Source organism: Hyposmocoma kahamanoa, unplaced genomic scaffold (genome assembly GCF_003589595.1).
Source record: "Hyposmocoma kahamanoa isolate Upper Pololo Valley unplaced genomic scaffold, ASM358959v1 99879, whole genome shotgun sequence".
Lineage (NCBI taxonomy): Eukaryota > Metazoa > Arthropoda > Insecta > Lepidoptera > Cosmopterigidae > Hyposmocoma > Hyposmocoma kahamanoa.
In genome coordinates, this window is record NW_020656077.1 from 6,943,430 (window position 1) to 6,966,640 (window position 23,211).

Below are 23,211 nucleotides of genomic sequence, written 5' to 3' on the forward strand. Positions count from 1 at the left end.
TTTGGATGTTTTTGAAACTTCGCGATAAAACTTAGGACTTAGACGCTATTTCCTGAAAGTAATTTTTTTTTGACAGATCTCAAGAAAGCAGCAACATATTGGACAATTTGCTGTCTCGTATGGAGCAGTACGCTAATAATTTGGAGACATTAGTCGACGAGCGTACTCAAGATTATTTGGAGGAGAAGAAGAAATGTGAAGAACTTCTCTATCAGTTGTTGCCCAAGTAAGCTTTTGAGTAAACTATAATATTAAGTATCTTCTAGAGTTAGAAGGCTCTGGACACAGCTATGCTCGGGGTTTCTTTACGAGATCGAATCAGGAATGAGTATATCGCAAAAGAACTAGAGCAAACGTCATAGATCAAACAATTGTTAAACTTAAGTGGCGGTGGTTAAGAGCTGAAGTTAAGAGCTGAAGACTTTTTTAAGATGGGCGCGAATGACGAAGCGTGAGCAGATCACCAACAAGGACTAGGGATCTGGTAAAGGTTGAGCGAATCCTCTGGCTTTTGTCCAACCATGAGTCTTTTTCCGGTCACAATGATGATGATAACCATTACCAGAGACTAGTAGAAGTAGTTTTACGTAGGAAATCCTCATGGATACCTTTCGCCCGGGGAGACGAACGGTTATCTCGGACTCGTACCGATTAAAATCTGACGGTACCTCGCCTCGTCTCGTCGCTTTTTTTGGGAACGCAATACTACCTCGAATTCACCGACAACCGCCGCCGTCTCTGGCACCACCATAGGAAACTACTACGAGAGTCTCCCGCTACGTACCGAAACACAGTGCATGTCATCCAGCCTCGAGGACCTATCTCCGTTCGAGCATCGAATGTCTCAGTATACGATGCTCGGAGGCCCTCGTTATGGAGCCTAATCCTCTCACGACGTATCGGATGAGAAAACACATCGTCGTCCCTTATCCGTTCCATCGTTTCTTTCGCCCCTATCACTGCAGCGCAAAATGTGTAAACTACTTCCCGTGTTCTGTCGGTGTCGACTATAGATTTGACTACGGTCGGCAGCGACAGGTCTCCCCAACCACAGAGATCGTGGTTGCCCTCATTTCACCCCACATTGGACATTCCGCCGTTCTGACCCATTTCTCCAAAACGGGTCAGAACGTTTCCACTGTTCGATGGCCAGCACTTCTCTCCTTCCACTTTTGGAGGAGTGCCATGCGCGAGTTTTCTTTCGATCGTCTTTTCTCTTCTGGAAATGGCCGCTCTCTCAAACGCGTATACTCTGCGCTCTGCCGATAAACATCTGCTAGCATCTCCGCCTCAAGCTCCAGAGACTAGCCGCTCACGTGATACATGCAGCCGTAGACGCATACTGTGGTAATTCAAATATAAGCTGATATGTCTTCTCGTCTTCGTTTTGAACAGATGCGAATAATAAAGGCACAACTTTCAATGTATTAGCCGCTCACGCGATACATGCAGCCGTAGACGCATACCACACCTAGAGGTGCCGGTGATGATTTTATACCGATTTATCGGATATCGAAGTTATAACAGGTAAAAGAACTAATATTAATTGCTATTTCGGTAACTACTCTAGCAAACCATAAAGTTTTTAATGCCTGGATCTGTCATTTAAAAAAATAAATAACTTCAAAAGTACGTCACGACAATCGTGTGTGTTATTGTTTGGGCTGGTGATTTCGGTGTTTATTTATTGGAAACATACCGTAAGTAGCGTTTTTTAAGTTTACCCTGAATATAAATGTTTATAAACTATACTTTAAGGAGTAATTTCATGGTAAACGTTAGAACCACTCAAACGGAATATTATCATATTTACCCAAGTACACCAAAAATTTCATTAGTGTTTTTTAAGTGCAGGATTTGCGGTGTATTACTGCATTTTATTTGATATGTTTTTGTGGGTAGTACGGAGGGTATTTATTTAGCAATACAGAATAATAATTTTTATTTATAAAAACTTGTATTCAAACTGAATGCTTTTCTAATTTTCTAAATTTGCGAAACCAAATAGCCGCCATTTTGCGGTAGGAGGAGCGCATCGCGTGAGCGGCTAGTAACTGCAATAAGTTATACTTAGCCGTTATAATAACTGCGTTACGGTTTGTATTAAATTGTACTTTCCAAATTTGACTTTCTTATGTTTTCGCACTAGGTCAGTGGCATCGCAACTAATCAACGGTCTATCAGTGGTAGCTGAGACATTCGAGCAAGTTACCATTTACTTCTCCGACATCGTGGGATTCACTGCTCTCTCCGCTACATCCACTCCTATGCAAGTTGTAGACCTACTCAATGATCTCTATACCTGTTTCGACTCCATCGTGGAAAACTACGACGTTTACAAGGTGAGGTTTATTTAAATAACTCTCATTTCTGAATCTTTGTCGATAGGTAGGTTGCAAGGTAGTTGGTACGGCCAACCAATTTCTAATGGTGCATCTATTTCTGTTTGATAGTGTACATGTTGTAGGTATTACCCAAGGTGTTAAAAAGGAATTGTCGTAATGTTATTTAACTGACGTAAGCTTTTAACTATACTCCATAATGGGTACGTATTCTGTCTGCTTTACGTGCAATAAAAGCTGCGGCAGTGAGAAATGAAGTCTTAAACAATGCATATACTGCCTCAGTATAATGTCAACGATGTGTATGGAGAATATTAAAATCAGGAGGCTATGTATGTATCTGCAAGTATAATATCATTATATATTCCACGTTCTCTCATATACAGAGTGGAAATTTGAGTTAGGGTCAATAAGACCAGCTAACCGTCTTAACTAAAAACATACTGACATCGAGCGATTTTGAAGAAATGGTACAGTCAGCAAGATAAAATCTCGTATATAGTAAGGATTAAAAGTCTCTATGGGACCAACTAAAGTTACTCTTACATCAAGAAATGTTAGTAATCGCAAAAAATAACTTTTTCTACGTTTTTTCATCGTGGCGTATGTATAAATGTAAAAATTGAAAAGTACACTTACAACAATTTCAATGGTATCACTAATAAAAATGGAATACTTGCTCTTCGCGGAAAATAGCTAATAATGTTTCCATTGAGGCGGCTATTGATTTAAAGCACTTATGATTGTAGATATTTATCATTTCGTTATTGTTCTTAATTTGAAACACATATACTTTTTTTTTTTTTTTTAAATAACGCACACACTCAACATAGCCCCGCACTAGGGAAACCCTGTGTCGCGGGTGCCATGGACACACAGATACACAACCACAAGTTACACCCAAACTCACGAGAGAAATAAATGTAAGCCATACAAACATTTCTCCCGGCCCGGGAATCGAACCTGGGACCTCTGCGTGGCAGTCCGGCATGGTAACCGTTCGGCCACGGAGGCAGTTAAAATATAATACTATTAAATATCTCTACGAAATTTACAAAGGTAAAAGGTTTTTGAGATTTCTGATATTTCTACCACGCTTATCTCAGTTGGTAACCTTTGATCCTCATCAGAACAGAATTGAATTTTTGATAAATAAGTTACGCAAAAATTTTTTTTTATCTTGCTGACCGTATCACTATTCCAAATCTGTGAATGCCTAACGAAATTCAAAATTTATGGACAGTCTTACATAGATAGCTAGCTATCTTACTAATTCGTCTTATATTTCCACATTGTGTACCCTGTATCCCATGTTCGTCAAAACATAATTTTTAAAAGGTGTAGAGCTACGAGAGCCTTCACATAAATCCTGAGAGCTATTGTAATAGCTGTTGTCTACATCGTGTTGTATATATATACATACAGACTGGATGTTATATAAGTACATATGTTTATTGATGTGGTAGCCATTGTCTTGTAGGCAGTTGCTATGTCACACCGCACATATGTGCTCAAGAAATAAAAGATTACGGGGCGATATTGCGGTAAAATACTTCAGTATGATAGATATATAACACGTTCACTGTTTTGCTACAAACCGCACAACAGTATAATAAGCAAAACGGAGAATAAAGAAAAGAAACATTGGGAGACAGAGGGAAGAAATAAAGAAAAGAAACATTGAATTCAGAAAAAATGTATTCTACCCTCCTTGTCATAAGTAACGCATTTAACCATTGGTTATTAAAAAAAAAACCTTCTTTGAGGAATGTCAATTACGCTCTTTTGCTTAACAATAAAACTTAAGAGTAGATGCAACCTGATGAAAACGAAAGGGAAATCACTTTGGAAAATAATATATATGGTGTGAAAACACGATTCGTAAAAATTTTCACGATAAAAAAAATCAGAAACTTACCTCGAAATTTTACTGGATTTTTTTTTATAACATCAAGTGACGGGATGAACAAGTCGTGCAACTAATAATAAAGCTACACGCCTGTCCATAACAGTTGCAGTTTAAACTGTTAGCGTTCGTAATCTACGATAATCCAAACTAATATTACTAATTACAATATTAATAATATTAATAATAACAATACAAACGTGTGATCGGCGATGTGCCGGTTGTCAAATAGCGTCCCCACCCCTCCCGTGCGTCTCAGTCCGCGCGTCTTTTGTCTAACCCAACTCGGAGCGAACGAGTTGTATAATTTTATTTATTATGTAATTACGTCACCACACTATAAACGCACACAGTAGGTATATATATATATATATAACTTCAATATAGCAAATATATATATATATATATATTTGCTATATTGAAGTACTTTTGCGATCTATAATATAACACACAGCATTAACACAACGTACAAAGAACACATACGCTATTATTTAAGTAGTTTATTTATTTTGCGACACACACGTCCGTCACTCATCTCAGCTCAGGGCTCATTGAAAACCAGCGCCACAGTCAATTGCGGCTGTGGCATAAGCTGAATGAAGTCCTTTTGCATACGCCACAACCGCACACATGACAGTACAACATTTGTAGTTGTTATATTTAGTATTTTTTGTTTTGCTCTTTGTTTGTTATTGTCTTATTTCATTTTATTTTAATTTTGTTTATTACGTCTTTTTGTTTTGTTTTGCTTGTCTAAGTAGTATCAATATTTTTTTTTGTATCTATGTGTTGTGGCGTTGCAATAAATGTCTATTCTATTCTAATTATTTTTCTGCTTGGCGGCAGAAATAGGTAAGGTGGCAGTACTACCCTGGACGGACTCTTTCACAAGGAGCCCTACTACTGCTAAAAACCGCTGTATTCAATAGGTTTACATATACCAATGATTCTTTTTTCATGTCGACTGAACTAAATAGAAAACGTATAGTATACGATATATAATTTTTTTTAAATCTTCAATTTCGTATGTAAAAAAATTAATTCCGAAATAAAGCCAATGTCCCAGCCACTCGACCTAAGCAAAATGACCTGTATTAGTACGGGAAAAGTTTTAATTAAATTTTAATTTTAATTTTTTTTTCCAGCTTTTTTTTTTAGTATCGACTCTAAACTAAATAAGATATAAAAAAACTGGATATAGGAGGTTGTACATCTCATTTCGTATGTTAATAACTCAATTTCGCTACAAATGTTGATTAGAATAAAATAGAATGGAATAGACATTTATTTCAACGCCACAAGTCACATATATAAAAAAGAAAATTATAACACAGACAAGCAAACAAAATAAATAAAATTAATAAACAAAATAAAAAATACAGTGAAACAAAAAGAAACATATAATAAGACAAAATTGACAAAAGCAAAAGAACAAAATATTACGACTGCAAATTTGTACTGTCATTTGTGCGGTTGTGGCGTACTCAAAAGAACTTCACTTTTCTTGGACATAAGCCACAACCGTAATTGATTGTGGCGCTGATTTTCAATGAGCCCTGGGGCCTTACCATGAACTCATATTACGATTCAGTTTAAGACCTAAAATGAATCCTTGTGAGACAGCGCTACGTGAAGTGTATATCACCATCCCGCTTTTTTGTCGTTACGAACCTATACTGAACTGTAATAATAGGAGTTCATGGTAAGGCCCCTGAGCCCAGATGAGTGACGAACGCGTGTTCGCGAAGTAAAATAACTTAAACTACTTGAATATTTGTGTATGTGTTCTTTGTACATTTAGATTACGTTAATTATGATAAGCAGGGAAGATTGATTTTATTATTTTTTTCTATTTCACTAATAATGCCGAGACCCTTGTTCGCTTGTATTTACTATTACTTTTTTGTTTGTATTTTACTTACCTCTTCTTTTTTAACTGGATTAAATAGCTTTTTTTTTAAGTTCTAATTTATCTACATTCATGTTGTTTTTGTAAGCTGTGTTTACTTGTAATTGGTTGTGTAATTAGATAAGATCTTCTATACCTACATTTAATTTTAGTAAGTAACATTGTAATAACTGTAAGTGAACCAATAAATAAATAAAAAAATAAAAAATTCCTTCCCCAAGTGCCGGAACAATCCAAACAGATCGTTCATGATTTTATGCCGAAGCAAAGCACTGTTTGCGCATTGCAGACGAAGCAGCTGTTCCCTCGGTTTTTAGCATAGTGTACGTTTAACCTAATTGCTTCTTTGTTTTTAGGTGGAAACCATAGGTGACGCTTACATGGTAGTGTCTGGTCTGCCGGAACGCAACGGGACTCGTCACGCGTGCGAGGTGGCACGCATGTCGCTCGCACTGCTGGATGCAGTCGGTCGTTTCCGCATTCGCCATCGGCCTAACGAACAACTGAAATTGAGAATTGGACTTCATTCGGGTATGTGTTATTTGATAATAAATAATAGTCAGCCCCATTGACTTACAATTATATGGACGTCGGGCCCGCACTAAAAAGTGTCCGAACTTATAGGACGTTAAAATCGTATACACAGCTTCATTCACGCTTCAGTCTTCGTTTGTTCGACTGACAGCGAAGCAAGCAAAACTAGCTAGTAGCTGTCTATATTTTTTGCATACCTTCGAGATAATACGTCGGGGAATACTTTATTCATGCCTTCGAGAGTCCGAGGAGGCTCAATGAGGGACTAATCCTCCAGTTAGCGTACCCACCTAACCCCCCCACGACAGCGGCTTATTTTCTCGGCCAGGTGTTGTAGTCAGGCCAGGTTTAGAATAAAAAAGCTCCTTGTGACAGAGTTTGACCAAGGAAGTATTGCCACCTTATATATTTCTGCCGCCAAACAGTAATGTTAGCATTACTACGTTCCGGTTTTGAAGGGTACAGGCACATAGAACTTTTCAATTTATGTCTCATGGTGATGGACACCGTGTCAGCGCTCCTCAGATTTTGCAATTTAAAGCTCCGAGTGGCACTGCAACTATTATGGACAGACGTGTCGCTGACCACAACTTAGTATCATAAAAAAAGGGTTCCCGCGCTGAAGAGTCCCCTCTTCAACCTTTTTTTTTGTTCGGTTCGTTGACCCCTCCCCCAGATGGGTGAGACCGTGCGATGCGGGCTGGGGACCAGGCGAGCAGCAAACTGGGTTTGCCCTGATCCCCGCCGCCTGCGCTGGAGTGGGTTCGCGTCGATTGCGCCTTCGCGCGTCTTCTACACGGCTTCCTTCAAGACCACGGCTATATTATATGAGTTATTGAATTCGCTCATTTACCCAGGTCAACACAGAAATTGTACATCACATTTTAAAAAGTGAATCGGTTATCAAAGCCAAGTTCAAAAATTCTGCGCCATCTCTAGCGAGTTCCTTTCAAATAAATAAACGGAACTCGCGCATTATTTATTAACGGTGCCTAGCCAGGAAATTGCAAATAAGTCCCTATCGCGCTTCGTGAGCATTACCTTAACGTATGTGTTTTTAAATCACGTTTTGTGGTAAGATGTGTCACGTGTATCCGTTACTAAGTAACCATACTTATTTAGTCTCATAATTAAATTTTGCTTACTTTGCATTATATAACATTTTGGCGACAAGGATGGGGTTGAACATAAAAGCTCCTCGAAGGTTCCAACGCAGACTTCTTATCCCATTTCCCAGTTAAAATTGCTAGAGAAAATACAATTGACCAACATTACGCATTTCAATGCAAACAAATTAATAACATCAGCAGTAGGTATGCCCTGACATCATAGCGAAAGAAACAAAAAATGACCCAGAATTACGAGCGTTACTTCAAAAATTTGAAACAGGACGTTCTTTACGAAATCAGGATACAAAGACTGCTAATTCACATTACAAAACTGATCATAAAGGTACTCGCGTCGTAACTTGCGTTCACGAATATTGGAAGAATTACATTCAGGATACATTGGGATTCTGAATGTGAAATTACTTGTTCAAAATAGCGTATATTGGAAAAACATTGACAATGATATAGAAAACAAAGTCAAATCTTGTCGAACTTGCCGCTTAGAACAAAACGAACGTACAAAAGCTCCACTGTACAGCTGGGAAACTCCAACAGGTCCATGGCAAAGAATCCACTTAGACTTCGCTGGACCTATATTCGGTCACCAGTTATTAATCATTGTAAATGCATTCTCCGAGTGGGTAGAAATCATACCGACAAAAACAACAAGCTCATTTTGCATTAAAAAATTAAAAGAGATTTTTTGCACATTTGGAACACCGTACATCTTAGTATCAGACAACGGCCGTGAATTTGTTTCATGAATTTAACAATTTCTTAACTTCAAACGGAATTGTCCACAAAACTTAAGCCCCTTACCATCCTGCTACAAATGGACAGGCGGAGCGAATTGTACAAACAATTAAGAAGACTTTGAGAATTAGAAAGGGAGAGTGGAACCCTGGTAGATAAGACTTTATATTTAACTGGCAAGTGCGCACCAGGCTAACATGTAATGGTAAGCAAACCTCTAAATCTAACCACAATGCAGAATATGGAAAACCTAACCAGGGTATTCAAACCAGGAAACCGAGTGCAGGCTCGTAACTACACCTCAGACCGTAGATGGGAGTTTGGCGTAGTGACAAGACGCCTCAGACGGCTCCACTACGAGCTGCAAATGGATAACGGTCTTGTATGGGTTCGCCACTTAGACCAAATTTTGGGAACTACTCTGGTACTGAGCTAAAGAATTGGGACGGAGGATTGCGTATATCCGGTACTAAGTAACCATACTTGTGTAGTCATTATATTATTGACTGATGAATATAAAATGTATTACATAATTTAATTTTGCTTATTTCTGTGTCTACTAAAAAAATAAACAAAACTTGAACCAACCTATACAAAACAATTACATTCCAAGATTTTCTATAAAAATAAACAATAAATCTTTGGTTCAAGAGACCTCAAAGTCTGTTTTCTTTAAAAGTACTCGTAGGTAACTTTTAAATTTATTTACTGTTTTTGTTGTGTTATTCCTAAATTAAGTAAAAGCGGCACATAAATATTTCTACTTCGAAGCGATATTGCGCGTTCGTCTCCGTTTCTAATTATCAGCTTCAGTAATTTTAAGCTTTAAACAACTACTATGACATAACTCTGGTGTCAAAACTTTAGGAAACGTATCTGTACAGTACAAAATTTATATTTATTTTGCATATAAGTACAGTTATTGTAGTCCATTTCAATATATAAATAAATATTAGACATTACGTTTCTCCGATCCCAAATTAAGTAAATAAAGCACTTGTGTTATGGAAATCGGAAACGACAACTTTACCACAAACACCTAGACCCGAGATTGTTATAGAAAAGTTAGTTCTTGCACATTAACCCGATCGATAGAACCCGGGACTTCAGAGATGACAACACCATGAAAACTGGTGTGCAAGCCACTCGACTACAGAGAGGTCATCTATGTATATGAATTTATCAAATATGATGTGTAAGAAAAATTGCTGGATTCATTCTATGGTCCATTTCATCCAACAAAATAAGGTTCTTTATTCAACTTTGTGGGCAATGAACCGACTGAAGTTGAAATATGAGTACGCAACCCTTGAACGTTAATAATATATGAGGTCGCGTTCGCAAGTATCCCTTTCAAGAGATAGTAAAACTATAACGAATCTTGTGTCCAACACGATAAGAGGTTGATGTTGAATTTTTTTTTATGGTGCCAAGTGTGGGACGAACAAGTCGTCCGCTTGATGGTAAACGATACGCCTGTCCATAACAGTTGCAGTACCACTCAGTGCTTTAAAACGCAAAGATCTGAGGAGCACTGCCACTACGCCCGTCACCCTGACACTTGCGTTGCTAAGTCTTATGTGCCTGTAATTTCACCAGCACCCTTGACCTTCAAAACCGGAACGCAATAATGCTCATTATTACTGCTTGGCGGCAGAAATAGGAAAGGTGGCAGTACTTCGTTAGGCGATTTTTTTCACAAGGAGCTCTACTACTATAAATATATAAATTGCAATTGAAAAAAGAAAAAAACATTTTTTTTCGTCACGTCACACACGTATTGTCCAAAATTACCACCATGAAAATTACCGCCTTTTCCTTCCTTATGGCTATAATGGAGTTTTTTTTAATTTAATTGCACTGAAGATACTTCTCTTATACAAACTTATAAGATTAAGCAAAAAGTTTTAATGATCGGAAAATCTGAATTATTTCATATAAGTTAAATTTTTATTGAATTGAAATGAGGTCCGTTGGTTCGTTCCGTGGCTTAGTTGGTATAGCGTCTGGCACGGTATGCAAGAAGACGTCGGTTCGAATTCGACTGGATCGAAGGAATTTTTTCTGAGTGTTCGATCTTTGTATTAATAGTTATTTCATATAAGCTTAAGTATAGAAAAAAATTAAACATTTGCTAAATTAATTTTATAAATTCAAATTTTGCAACATTCTTAGTATTTTGAAATTATTTATTTTGTTACATCACGGGTGTATGCGTTTTAGACTTACAACATTTTAATTCGAGTTGTATTTATTATCTATGTAAGAACAGCTGGCCATCTGTTTACATATAAAAACTTAAATAAAAAATCCTCTATTTTCCAAATTTGTAATTGTAGTGTTGTGAAGCGATATTTATTCATACAAGAAATAAATTATCATTTTCTTTATTTCCTCGCAAATGTAATGAAAAACATTATACATAGCACGGGCGGTAAACAATTACAAACTTCGAGTCATTAAAATATTATAGCATCTCGTCGTATTTTTTTTATTTACCGCCAAAAATGCACTAATATATGGTTATATTTTCATATAAAAACATAAAGTCAAGCTTAATTACTAAACAATTAGTTCCAAAACGGTCTTCTCAGCATTTGTCGGATCGTGCGTGCAAAATAAACAGGCGTCGATACTTATTCTGCGGCGGTAGATAAACAGCCGCGATCTCAATCAACAACAAAACGAGAAAAGTTTAAAACATCAAAATAAAACAAGTTTTTTAATCTAAGTTGTCATTTACACTCGTTTTGATTTATATGTTTGGCGTTATTTGAAAGAAAAAACGAGCAGTGTCAGATACGCCACGTTGAACTTTATTTTGCAAGCAATAAGTAACTTAGCATATCGTGCCAGACACTATACCAACTAAGCCACGGAACGAACTAGCGGTACCTCACGTAGCGTCTAGCACTGTATGCTAGAAGACGTCGGTTCGGATCCAGCTGGATCGAAGGAATTTTTTCTGCGTGTTCGATGTTTGTATTAATAATTATAACAAACTGGTGGAGTAATTTCACATAAAAATAATTGAATATCAATTCAATAAAAAAAATTAAGTACCATGAATAGCGACATCTCAAGCCGGGGCTGGTAGCTGTAAAGGTATCTAACTGGGTGACGAAATATCATAGATTTCTCATACATGGCGCTACGGCTAAAAAATCGTAGAAAAACCAAATGCAAAGATACGACGCATGCACATAGAACAATTCGTGAGGTCCGCTGGTTCGCTCCGTGGCTTAGTTGGTTATAGCGTCTTCTAGCATACTAGAAGACGTCAGTTCGAATCGAAGGAATTCCTCTTTCTGACTGCTCGATCTTTGTACTAATAATTATAACAAAAACTAGTGGAGTAATTTAACTTAAAAATAATTGAATATCAATTCAATAAAAAAAAATAAGTAACTTGTTTTAATTTACTATTTCACTTAATTTTCATAGAAAGTAGTATTTTATTAATAGGCAGGTCTTAAGTTCGATACTAAGTACGTATCTAGTGAGAAGCCACGCAGAGTTTGAGATATATGAGACTAAAGCACTTCTGAATTTAATTACCTTCTATGGTACCGTTGATTAAGACTTGGTAGCCTACTTGATAGGTTTGACCTACCGCGTCTCAAGTAGAGGCCATAGATTCGAATCGGAGCTCGCATCTCTGAGTTTCTCAAAATTTGCGTGCCAAATTTAATTTGAAATTTACCATGAAAATACCATGCACGTCGAAGAAGTTTTACAATGCTCGGAAAATGAGTGGTGGCGGACTAATTGCCTAAACCCTCGCCTGAGAAGACCCATGTTCAGCAGTGGGACGTATTAACGGGTTGATGATGTAGATGATTAAGCCTTAATAACAACCTTGAACTTAAGTAGGTCGTCACAAATATATCGATATAGGTACGTATCCATTCATAACTGGAGATGGATTTATTAATACGGACTTGAGGTGGGTACCGGTTGGGATAGCTCGACAGGGGTTGGGTATCAGGGGGATTTATTTTGGTATTTATTGGATTATTGGAACTAAAAATAATATATTTGACAGTTAGGTAATATCTCAAAAATAACTTTGACAGCTAATATCTCTAAACTTAATAAGACGGGAAACTTTCGGCATTTGATATGTAATATTTTGTACGCTTCTTCTTGCCAACCAATGATTAATTGCTAGAGCATCTGGCATGGGTTGCCCGAGACTGCTGGTTCGAATTCAGCCGGATCCAATGAATTTTAACAAGTTTTAAGATTTTATCTACATGAACGAGTGATTAGCATTTGAAATTATAATGTTCCCTAATTTGACTAAGGCACCTAAAACCCCTTTCTTCGTGGTACAACTCATTTATCCTAATAGTTGCTCTCAGTGCGCTTTCTATTATACAAATGAAAACATACTCCTGTACCTATATGTTAAACATATACTGCCGCTTTGCGTAGACTAGATAATCTAATAAATAAATGACAACTAGGTACTTAAAGGTGTCATCACAGTCGAACCAAAAACGCATTAAACCGGTCAGAAAATTTGTGGCCATGTAGATCGCAAAAGGCGTTGCATGTGATGCATCGGCGGCTTGAGGAGAAGCAAAACTCTCGACGCCAATAGGCTCTTATTGAGTGACTAACTTATAAGCTTTTAGTTAACGGCTCAAGCAAATTTCGCGTTAATGAGAGTGTGGTAGCTCGAACTACGAAATCGTTTGCAAAAGAAGGAGTGGTACATACAGTAAAAAGCACAGAACGATAAAACAGTAGATGTGCTCAGTGGGTGTGGCACGTATGCCAACAGTACGCGCAGTTGCACATACTTGAAGCTCAGTTCACCATTTTTTTTTTTTTTTTTTTTTTTTATTGGGGTCAACAAACAGTTACACATTTAAAAATAGTACTTAATTATACTAACAAATAGTGACTTAATGAGTAACCAACACCGTTAACCACAGGTTATGTAAACAGTTACAAATATAAATGCTATAACTAATTGCCCACTAGTTGTAATGATTTTTGTGAACACAACAATGATCAACACGAAACGAAATGAAACAACGGTGATCGCTTACCAGCGTTAGTGCGACATTTTCGCTTATATGTTATGGTCTTGTCAATTATCTGTCGTTAAAAACCTGAAAAGTCGTGGAAAGATTCTTTGTTTTGCTACTTAGTAGTGCAAAAATAATAGTCGCGCCTGTAACATCATCCATGGTGGTAATTCATATCATCGTTAAATCTTATTTTATAAATTTTTATACATTTTTTGTTTTCTGTTTATCGTGATAGATTTTTGTTATAAGAAACAATGATAAATTCTGTTGCCGTTAATCGTTAGTCTTTCAGTTAATGCCACTAGATGGCAGCAATTTGAATGAAATTTCATTTATAAAATCAATACTTGCAATAATAAGTATAGAAACTTCACCGATATGCCAACTGGATAAAGTTTAAATTATGTTAATAGTCCAGAAATTGTTACATCTTTTTAAATTAAAAATTTTGACCAATCATTATTAAGATTTCACATATTGAACATTATGTAAATGTGAGTTTTGGTTACAGTGGTTCTAATAGTAATCGAGGTCTTTCCATTGTTTTTTGTTTTCTTTCGTGGTTGGAAGGGTGACAATATTATCAACCTTTATGCTAATGGAAACGTGACTTGAAAGGTCGCAAGTAATAAAAATGTTATAATTACTACAAAGATCAATCACTTAGAAAAAATCCTCGAACCTTCGAACCGGATGGGTTCGAACCAACGTCTTCCAGCAAACCGTGGCAGACGCCAAGCCACGGAATGAAATAGCGGACTTCACGAATGTTTCAGTGCTTGTTGCAGATCTTTGTTTTTCGTTTTTAGCGACTTTTTTACCGTAGCGCACTCTGTGAGTAATCTATGTCTTCAGCTAGTGGACTAATCTCACAAAAATAATTTTATTACAAATTTTAAAACTTTGTATCGATTCAATAAATATTATTGTGCTGTGTATTGCTCGGGTTCGTGAAAATAGTTCCTTATTGTGTTTGCACACACGTTATCTTTCCATTCCATTGTGTTCGTCCCGGGCTAGAATTTTCAAAAAATGTTCAAATAATGAGATTGATTTATATGATTGTTATCGGTCTCAATATATGTATATAAATTTTTTCGATTTTTCATTATTTTTAGTCCCGAGCATATCAATGCGGCGCGGCCTAAACGGAATAAGTAATACGTTTAGGCCGCGCCGATCACAATGCCGGGCAAAGGTCGAACATTACATGTACAGTGACATGTAATGTTCGACCGACATAAATATACTTTTGTACATATCTAAAACTGACATACATCTGTTGATTTAAGATTTATATTTCACATTAACCTTATTTATTTTTTGCTTAATATGATTTATATATCCGTGGTAAGAATACTTTAAACTAATAGTTCTGAGTCTACCACAGCATTGTGCCGAAATTCGATTTTGTTATACAGGAAGTAAAGAAATAGTTGAGCGGGGACGAGATACTAGTTTCCCTCGTGGTATAAAATAGTGGGATGACGAGAAAACGATGCTAAAAACACAATCTTTGTTTGCGACAGGTCCCTGCGTAGCAGGCGTGGTTGGTCTCAAAATGCCCCGTTACTGCCTATTTGGAGACACTGTCAATACTGCTTCCCGCATGGAAACCAACGGAGAGCCTTTGAAGATCCATGTCTCGCCGACTACAAAGACATTGCTTGACACATTTCAGACTTTCAGACTTGACTGCAGAGGGGAAGTTACTATGAAGGTAAATAAATTCTTAAACGTTTTAGAGAAATGCTGGTGGGTACGTAAACTTTTATTTTTATTTTTTTATTTTTTTTCACAGGGGAAAGGAACTCTAGTCACATATTGGTTGTTAGGAGAGACAGTAGATTCCAACGCCGTTGTTCCTTATCGAGAGAAACCACACACGTCGAGGACACAGAATTCAACTATTGAATGTGTGTCTCATCTTACGCCTTTCCGAAGTCGATTGGATCACGGATCCAGATCGTCAAGCCGCCGAGGCTCTGGGATATTTATATCAAAAACAGCTGACGCCATAAAACTGGAAAAAGAGGCGCAGCCTTTGTTGCAAACTCTTAAACTACAGAGACAACTTTCAGATCCAGAGACAGTGTCCAATGGCGTCACAGAAACAGATGAACTAGAACGAAGTATGTCAAACTCTATATCTCTTACGGTGAACTCGCTAAATTATGGCGCTATGAGTCAAAATAGCCAATCTAAAATGAAACTTAGGGATTGTCAGGGAAACTCTACTGGAAATCACAAATCAAAGATTGGCAATAACAATTGGATCCCGAAAATTTCTACTGCAAGTTCCTTTGATAATGGAACTAAGCGAAACAACGAGTGTCTAAAAGATTACAGCAGCGTACCTCTGCTGTCCAAAGCCGAGACGCCAAATGATTCGATAGTTTAAAAACGTGCAAGATTAGACGTATGGTGTAAGAATCAGATACAACTACTAAAGAACAACGAGTATTGTGGTCAGTGGAAGATCTATACTGAAATGTTTTAATTGCAATATTACGTATACTTATTGTTGTTTATAGTAAATTATCTACATGTTGTGAAGTAATCAATAAAAGTATTATTTATTTGTTTTCATTGTCGCCAAAGTAGTTGTAATAAATGTGATTTACTCAAATTATATGACAAAGCTCTTCTTGACGTGGTAATAAAGAAACATTAGAAGTTTTTCATCAAAAATAAAATACAAAGTGCAAGATTTGGATTGGTCTTTATTTGGTGCTTCAAAGGAAACTTAATAAACTTAAATGGAAAAAGATGTACTGAAAAAATCATTTTGAAAAAAAAGAAATAAGTAGGTGTTACTCATTTAATGATTGCATGGCTAATGTAAAAGATTTTAATACAATACAATGTCCAGTCTTGTAACCCTGTAAGACACCGCAACTTAATTTAAATTCAAAATAATATTTAAAACAAAATAATTCAACATTAGAAATGGTTTCCTGTAAAGTTAATACTATAAAATTGACTTCTAAAGTATGGATTTTGACACTATAAATAAATCAAATAAAAGAAAATAATAATAATACATTTTAGTAACAATTTTTAAAATGGCAGATCCCAACAGCTTTCAAGCCTTACGTATAATTTTATTTATTTACTCGTACTACATATCTCTCGAAAAAGTTTTGCAACGTATCCAAAGGCTTTAAATATTGTCATCAATTCAAAACCTTTACGATTCAAAAGTCTTCTTTTTTGCTAAGCAAGAAGGGTCCCGTTGGCCGAGAGATTCGCCGACATTATTCACAACCCACTTCACCCGCCCCTAGATTTAAACCATATATTGCGCTAGACCCATCTGAGGCCCGCGACATTGACAATGTCGTCTACTCATTTCGCTGCGAGACGTCTCACGTTTCTGTAATTACTTCTTGGCCACCATTATCTTGCAGATTTACTTCATCTCCGAGTGTGTTCGGTCATGGCAAATACCTCGACGCTCAAAGATGACTAATTTAGCCAACCTTCGTACACATTGAAGGCACGTGAAGTTTTTATCTTGTCGCGATAACATTGAGTTCAGCTTTACGCTGCTTTTCTAAGTCGGTGACTTGCCTATTCGCAATCCTGTCATTCAGAGCTGCTAAATATTCCACCAAATAAAAACCAACTTAGTCGACTTAGCATTGAATCATAATTTTATTAATCATTTAAATGATCTTCAAGACATTAGGATCAAATACTTGCACAAACAAAAACATAGTTGTCGTAACTACCTTGATGGTATGTTCGTATGTAGTATCATTCTGTACATTCCTAAGAGCTTGTTTAAAGACTATCCTGCCATGAGTGTGATACTTTTGATAGAATCTTGGAATTGGACGTAGAAACTCTGTCTTTTGATTCGGCTGATTCTTGATAATCTTTATTGATGAATGATGTTGTGAAGTATTCATACTATTTATTAATTTACTAATGAAGAGACTAGGTTGTAAATATATTGTTTATTTATTGTAAATATTGGTATAATTAGATAATGTATTATTCTTTGTCGAAATTGCAAGTTTCTGTGTTATATTCATTAGAGGTTGCACAAAATTTTAAAGAAAATATCACAAATAAGGCAATGGGTGTTAAATGTACCTCTGCTAGTAATCGCTTTAACCAAATTCATAGCCGTATCTTCCTGTTAAATTCGATGTGAATTTCTATTAAATGTTTAACTGGATAGGATAAAATAATATATTCTAGATTAGTTAAAAGCACTATTGTTACAGTTATGCATTCTCTTTATTGCAGCATCGAAGTCGTCATAATTGTAAACGCAGATAAAATAGCTCGGTTATCGTTTACCGCTACAAAATATTAAACTTCAGACTTTCACCTGTTAACAGTACTTAAATCGGGAACAACCCCGCAGGACTATATTACTAGCATCATAAACAATAACTTTTTCGCCTCACTAGCTCGGAAAGGCTTTTTTCTCATTAGGAATCCGCAAAAGTGTTTTTTCCAAGCTAGCGTGGAATAGGTTTTTGAAATTCGAACTCGACGGTGGAATTTTTCTTACGATGAAAAAAAACACAATGACGCGTTCGACTACGCGATTTGCCGTACATTATTTAAGTAATATAAATCCGTTGGTTTATTTTATTATTATTATTGCTGACATTAAATTGACAACGATGACAATTTTTTTGAAGGAGGAGGTTTTCAATTCGACTGTATTTTCTTTTTGTTTTGTATGTATGTTACACGATAACTCCGACATTGGAAAGAGGGTATCTCGGTAGTGAGGCGAAAAGTTATGTGTTTCGCTCGGCAGCATTGTTGCTTTGCGCCTCGTGCCTTGAAACTTATGCTACACTGAGGATTCTAGTTTTCTTCGTTTTCCTCGGCTTGCTCAGGTGTCAATACAAACACTCGCGTCGAACAATAACTCTACAGCCTTGCATAAAAAATAACTATTGTTCCATGACTCTTAATAATTGATCATGTTTTACTTCCCAACAAAAATAATATTTAAAATAGATACCGTGATTATTATGTGCGGTGGCAAAAGAAAGCGCTAGCGTAATACCAGTCCGATGCAAAACACAGGACCTGGGAGCAGAAGTATAGTACATACAACAAAAAGTGAAAAGAAACAATTTAGGAAAGTTGATAATGTTGTATAAAATGAAAATCAGCAATGCTGAGTCTTCATGCTTTTTCTCCACACTACTGTTATTTTGTTCTAATTGTTCGCTTATATCTGTATGTATTTTGTGGATAAATAAATCGCACTTGACAAGTGACATAGCATTATCTCAAAAATTGCGTTATATTAATCATTTACCTGCCAAATTTCGCAATAATGACGTGTCACTCATATACGATTTAATTTAAAAGTGACAGACCAACACTATCGCTTTAAAACTAAATAGGTAATATTAATATAACTTAACGCCATTTTGAGATAATACTATGTTAGTGTGCGAAATGTCTTTTTATTTATTTATGTTATTATTTATTTGCAAAACGTAATGGAATAAAAGTTGTTGATGATGATGTCAGTAATATTTGTAGTCTTGCAAGGTTTTTAGTGTCTTTGAAATAGCTCCGTAAACTAATACCATATGCACTCCTTACAATTTGTCAGTCGTATACGCAGATAAAATTATATGGTTACATACGTAAATTATATAATTAATTCTTTTATCGGTGTGATGTTACAAGAATTGTATTTTGATGTCATCATGTAATAGTGGTAATTGTATTCAATGTTTGTTAAGATTTTGACTAATAATCGTGGTATTCTTTAAATTATGGAACTTTTATGTCGTTGTAGTACCAATGTGTTTAATGTCATAGACTATTTAACTGAAAACCACAGGTTACGATTCCGTAGATGTAATTTTGCGCAGATCTATTCACTTAAAATAGGAACTTATTGTTGTTGTGATATTAATAGTGCACGAAAAAAAACACAAAAATAATGTGGTTGAAATCAATGTACCTACCTACTTAGATGAAATGTGAGATAATATATGTTACAAAACATTGTAGCAAATTAAAAGAGTGAGAAAACCAGTGTTTCATTTTATAATAACCTTATCATTCTTCTTGCGAATAATTCCTACGCAGTTTTCCCCAAGGGGTCAAATGCGGCGCTCTGATTTGCTGACCGCGCCGCACAATAGAGTGACATAAACAACATACACGAACGAAAATCCTTCTTTTGTTCGTTGCTTATGATCTGTAGATAATAAGTATGTTACCTACATTTTATCTATCAATACTATTGACTTACAATTATATATGGACGTCGGGTCCGCGCTAAAAAGTGTCCGAACTTATAGGGCGTTAAAATCGTATACAGAGCGTTATTCACGCTTTAGTCTTCGTTTGTTTCTTCTGACAGCGAAGCAAGCAAAATTAGACAGTACTGCGATGACATTACAATTTGAATTCAACGTTTTAGCTTTTTCATATTCCTTTACATGTCACTACGTTTAAATAGGTTGACTTGGGACATTTTTTTCGTGGTTTTTGTATTAGACCCGTCGTCCATTTATTTGTAGGTCAATGATCAATACTTATAAAAATGATCGAACATAATACACTACTTAAAAGTAGTTTGCCGTGACAAAAAAGTTTAATTGAAAAAATAATTGATGGGTTCATAGGATCAGAAAGTTTAACAAAGGTCCGAGCTAAAAATCTGTTACGAAGTATTTGTACATAGCATACAGCTTTATGTCAATTATGTAACGTCCAAGCTATAATTCTAGAGAAATTCGATATAGAATGTTTAACAACAAAACGCTGTTAGGCAACTAATGATAGCAGGTGTATAGAACATTTTTTTGTCCATGCTCATCATTTAGGTTAGTTCTGCCATCGGCCTGATCACGTAATTGGAATTTAAATAGGTCACCAAGTAATTTTTGTTATGTAGAAGTAATACGTAGCTAACCAATTATCAATAATTTGGCAAAGTACCTATTGATACGTATGATTTATGAATAAAGTAATTAAATTTTTGATACCGCCTACTGATAGGACCAAAAGGATAAATATGTCCTCGTGTTCCTACTAATGTACTGTCACCTACATTTATATGTAATTGATACAATACCAATTACATATGTACTCGTATGTATTTTATCGATTCTCTAAGCTTATCAGCCTCTTCAGTGAAAGCTATTAACGTCTTTCCATATAGGTATTTTATAAACAATGAAACAAACTTCATTTTTCATGTCTGTGATATTTCTGTAGACGGAATTGAATTTGATTTTTGATAAATAAATTTAAAATGTGTAATAATATGGAAAAGCCTACACTTGTAAAAAAAAAGGTGGAGCAATATTGTTACATTTAAGTTATCAGTTCTATAGTAAAAAATATATAATAATGGAAGTGAAACTTGGCAATGCAGCCAAACTAAACTAAAATTTGTAATGAAGTGTGAAGTTTGGGATCGGTTACTATGTAGGTAAAGATAAAACCTTCGTTAGCACCAAGTAGGTTACCGTTACGGCTCGTTCACACCGAGAACTTTTGTGTTCGCACGTAGAAACTATAGTTACGACAGGTCGTGACATTTGACAGTAAAATGTAAAAGTTCCCGGTGTGTGCTTCAGCTGTAGCTTTAACTCAAATAATACTCTAAGTAGGTCTTTTTTCTACAATGGACAGATACTCAAAACTGTCAACCATTTATGTGAAGCCAATAAATAGAAAAATGAAAATGACGCTGGCGTATACGCAGCTAAATTGGAGGTTGAACAATCAGATGTGCCAATACCAAAAGTCTACAAAAACTTGATAGCTCCTTAAACTATAATAAAAGACAAACTTTATACTAAAGGTTATTATACAACTTCTGCGTAGGTACTTGGATGACAAAAATCAGTTCAGGTTATTTGTGTATGTACATTTAAATTACTATATTCATTTTAAAGAGCACTAGAGTTTCTTGATCATTCTTCTAATTGGATTCTGCCTTACAAAAAAGCGCAAAGTGACGATTTCAAGTGTAATTTTCTTCTTACCTATGAAATATAGATATTTTCGACATTTTCATTTTGATTTTTTTTATTATAGTTCAGTGTACTTATTAGATGCGACGTCACGAGCAGAATAAATTAGTCTTCGTGCTATTACCAGTAGGACCACCCAGTAGCAGCATGAGTAAACGGCCACTACTAAAGATAGATTAAGAGGAACAAAGCACTTTGCATTACTCATAACGGCACAAAGTGCCAACGTAAGGATGCGCCGCGTTGCGACGCTCTGTACCCTTTTGTTATTTTGAACTTAAAGTATTATTTAGTACAGTATAAGTTCTATATTATATTAAATTTTGTAAAATCCACCAGGCGGCGTAGCCCGTTCCTAATGTTTTGGTGAATTGTCGCAACTTACAAGTTTCAAGAAATAAAAAGCGCTTTCTCTAATGACTCTCCAGCAAAGATTTAACTGAAGATTTAGCCCATCAAACGCTCCCCATTTCAGCGGTTAGTAGAAATCTAAAATTCTTAGTATTAAGCTACATTTGAATCGCGTGACTGGAGATCAATTTGGTAACGCTTGAGGAAAATTAAATGACAATTTCAACGCAAATAGAGTCCGATGTCGAATCGCGTTCTTCGAGTTATTTAATAGCTGACCCTTCGGAATCAGTTAGTATAACGATATATCAAGTTTGTCAGTGAAGCTGGAAAAACGGACATATCTTCTAGACAAAATTATGCAATCAATTCCAAATGCAACGAAAATGGAATACTGTAAAGAAATCTATAACTAAAGTCAAGATTGCTTTTAATAATATATCTTTTTAAATTTCATATTACTTGTCTTTAATTTGTTATCATAGTAACATCTTGTTTACATGACGTCATTAGCCTTTTAATAAATGTCTAATATAGTATTTTAATACGAAAGTTGCGAAGTTATCACTGTCGACGAAATTAACCCGTTTGACTTGATTAAAGCCCTTCGTGCCGAGGCAGCGTCAACTGACACACTCACGAGGACCCAAAATATCATTCTGAATCAGAAAAGATTCAATAATGATGATATTAACGTACTTACCTATGCAATTTCTGAGTGACACCTTACAAAAATTTATAGAGAGAAAAGATCAGACAATCTTTCAAATCAAAAGTTTGAAACAATTCGGTTGTAGTGACAACGAGTTTACAAAATGGCTGCATTCTTGAAGTCATGATTCCTAGCACGCTGTGCGAAGTAGTGCTAGGTGAGATTCATGCTGGCCATCTTGGTATCGTCGAAAAGACGCTTCTAGCTCGCACTTTGTTTGTATAAATCCAAGTAAAATCACGTAGAGCATGCAAGCTAAGTGAAAGTGAACCAAAGAAAGTACCAATCCACCATTGGGAAGAACCAACAGAGGCATGGCAATGCATCCATATTGGCTACACTGGTCCTATCGGCGGACATCATCTTTTTATAAATATAGATTCTTTTACAAAATGGGTGGAAATTATCTCAACAAAAACTACTATTAGTTCATGGTATATTCGCAAACTCAAGGAAATTTTCAGCGTATTCAGATTCCCACATAATAGGGGTTAAAGTATGAAATTGCCGATTTGTACTGGAAATCTAAATTGTTTATTTTTTAAATTTTTAACAAATTTATTTAATC

General features: G+C 35.9%; 1 protein-coding gene across 3 annotated transcripts in view; it reads left to right on the forward strand.

Annotated features, from left to right (window-relative positions):
- LOC113239366 (atrial natriuretic peptide receptor 1) overlaps positions 1-17,530 on the forward strand; it is a 212,339-nt gene extending 194,809 nt beyond the window's left edge. The window contains exons 13-17 of one of the 3 annotated variants that reach the window (XM_026476345.1): positions 77-226; positions 2,150-2,342; positions 6,514-6,688; positions 15,125-15,315; positions 15,397-16,169. In XM_026476345.1, coding sequence (XP_026332130.1) covers positions 77-226; positions 2,150-2,342; positions 6,514-6,688; positions 15,125-15,315; positions 15,397-15,996 — 1,309 coding nt within the window. In that variant the 3' untranslated portion in view covers positions 15,997-16,169. Of the gene's footprint in view, positions 1-76; positions 227-2,149; positions 2,343-6,513; positions 6,689-15,124; positions 15,316-15,396; positions 16,172-16,674 lie in introns of those variants that run through there. The other 2 variants (XM_026476344.1, XM_026476346.1) reach the window with 2 other exon arrangements.
- The last annotated feature ends 5,681 nt before the right edge of the window (positions 17,531-23,211 follow it).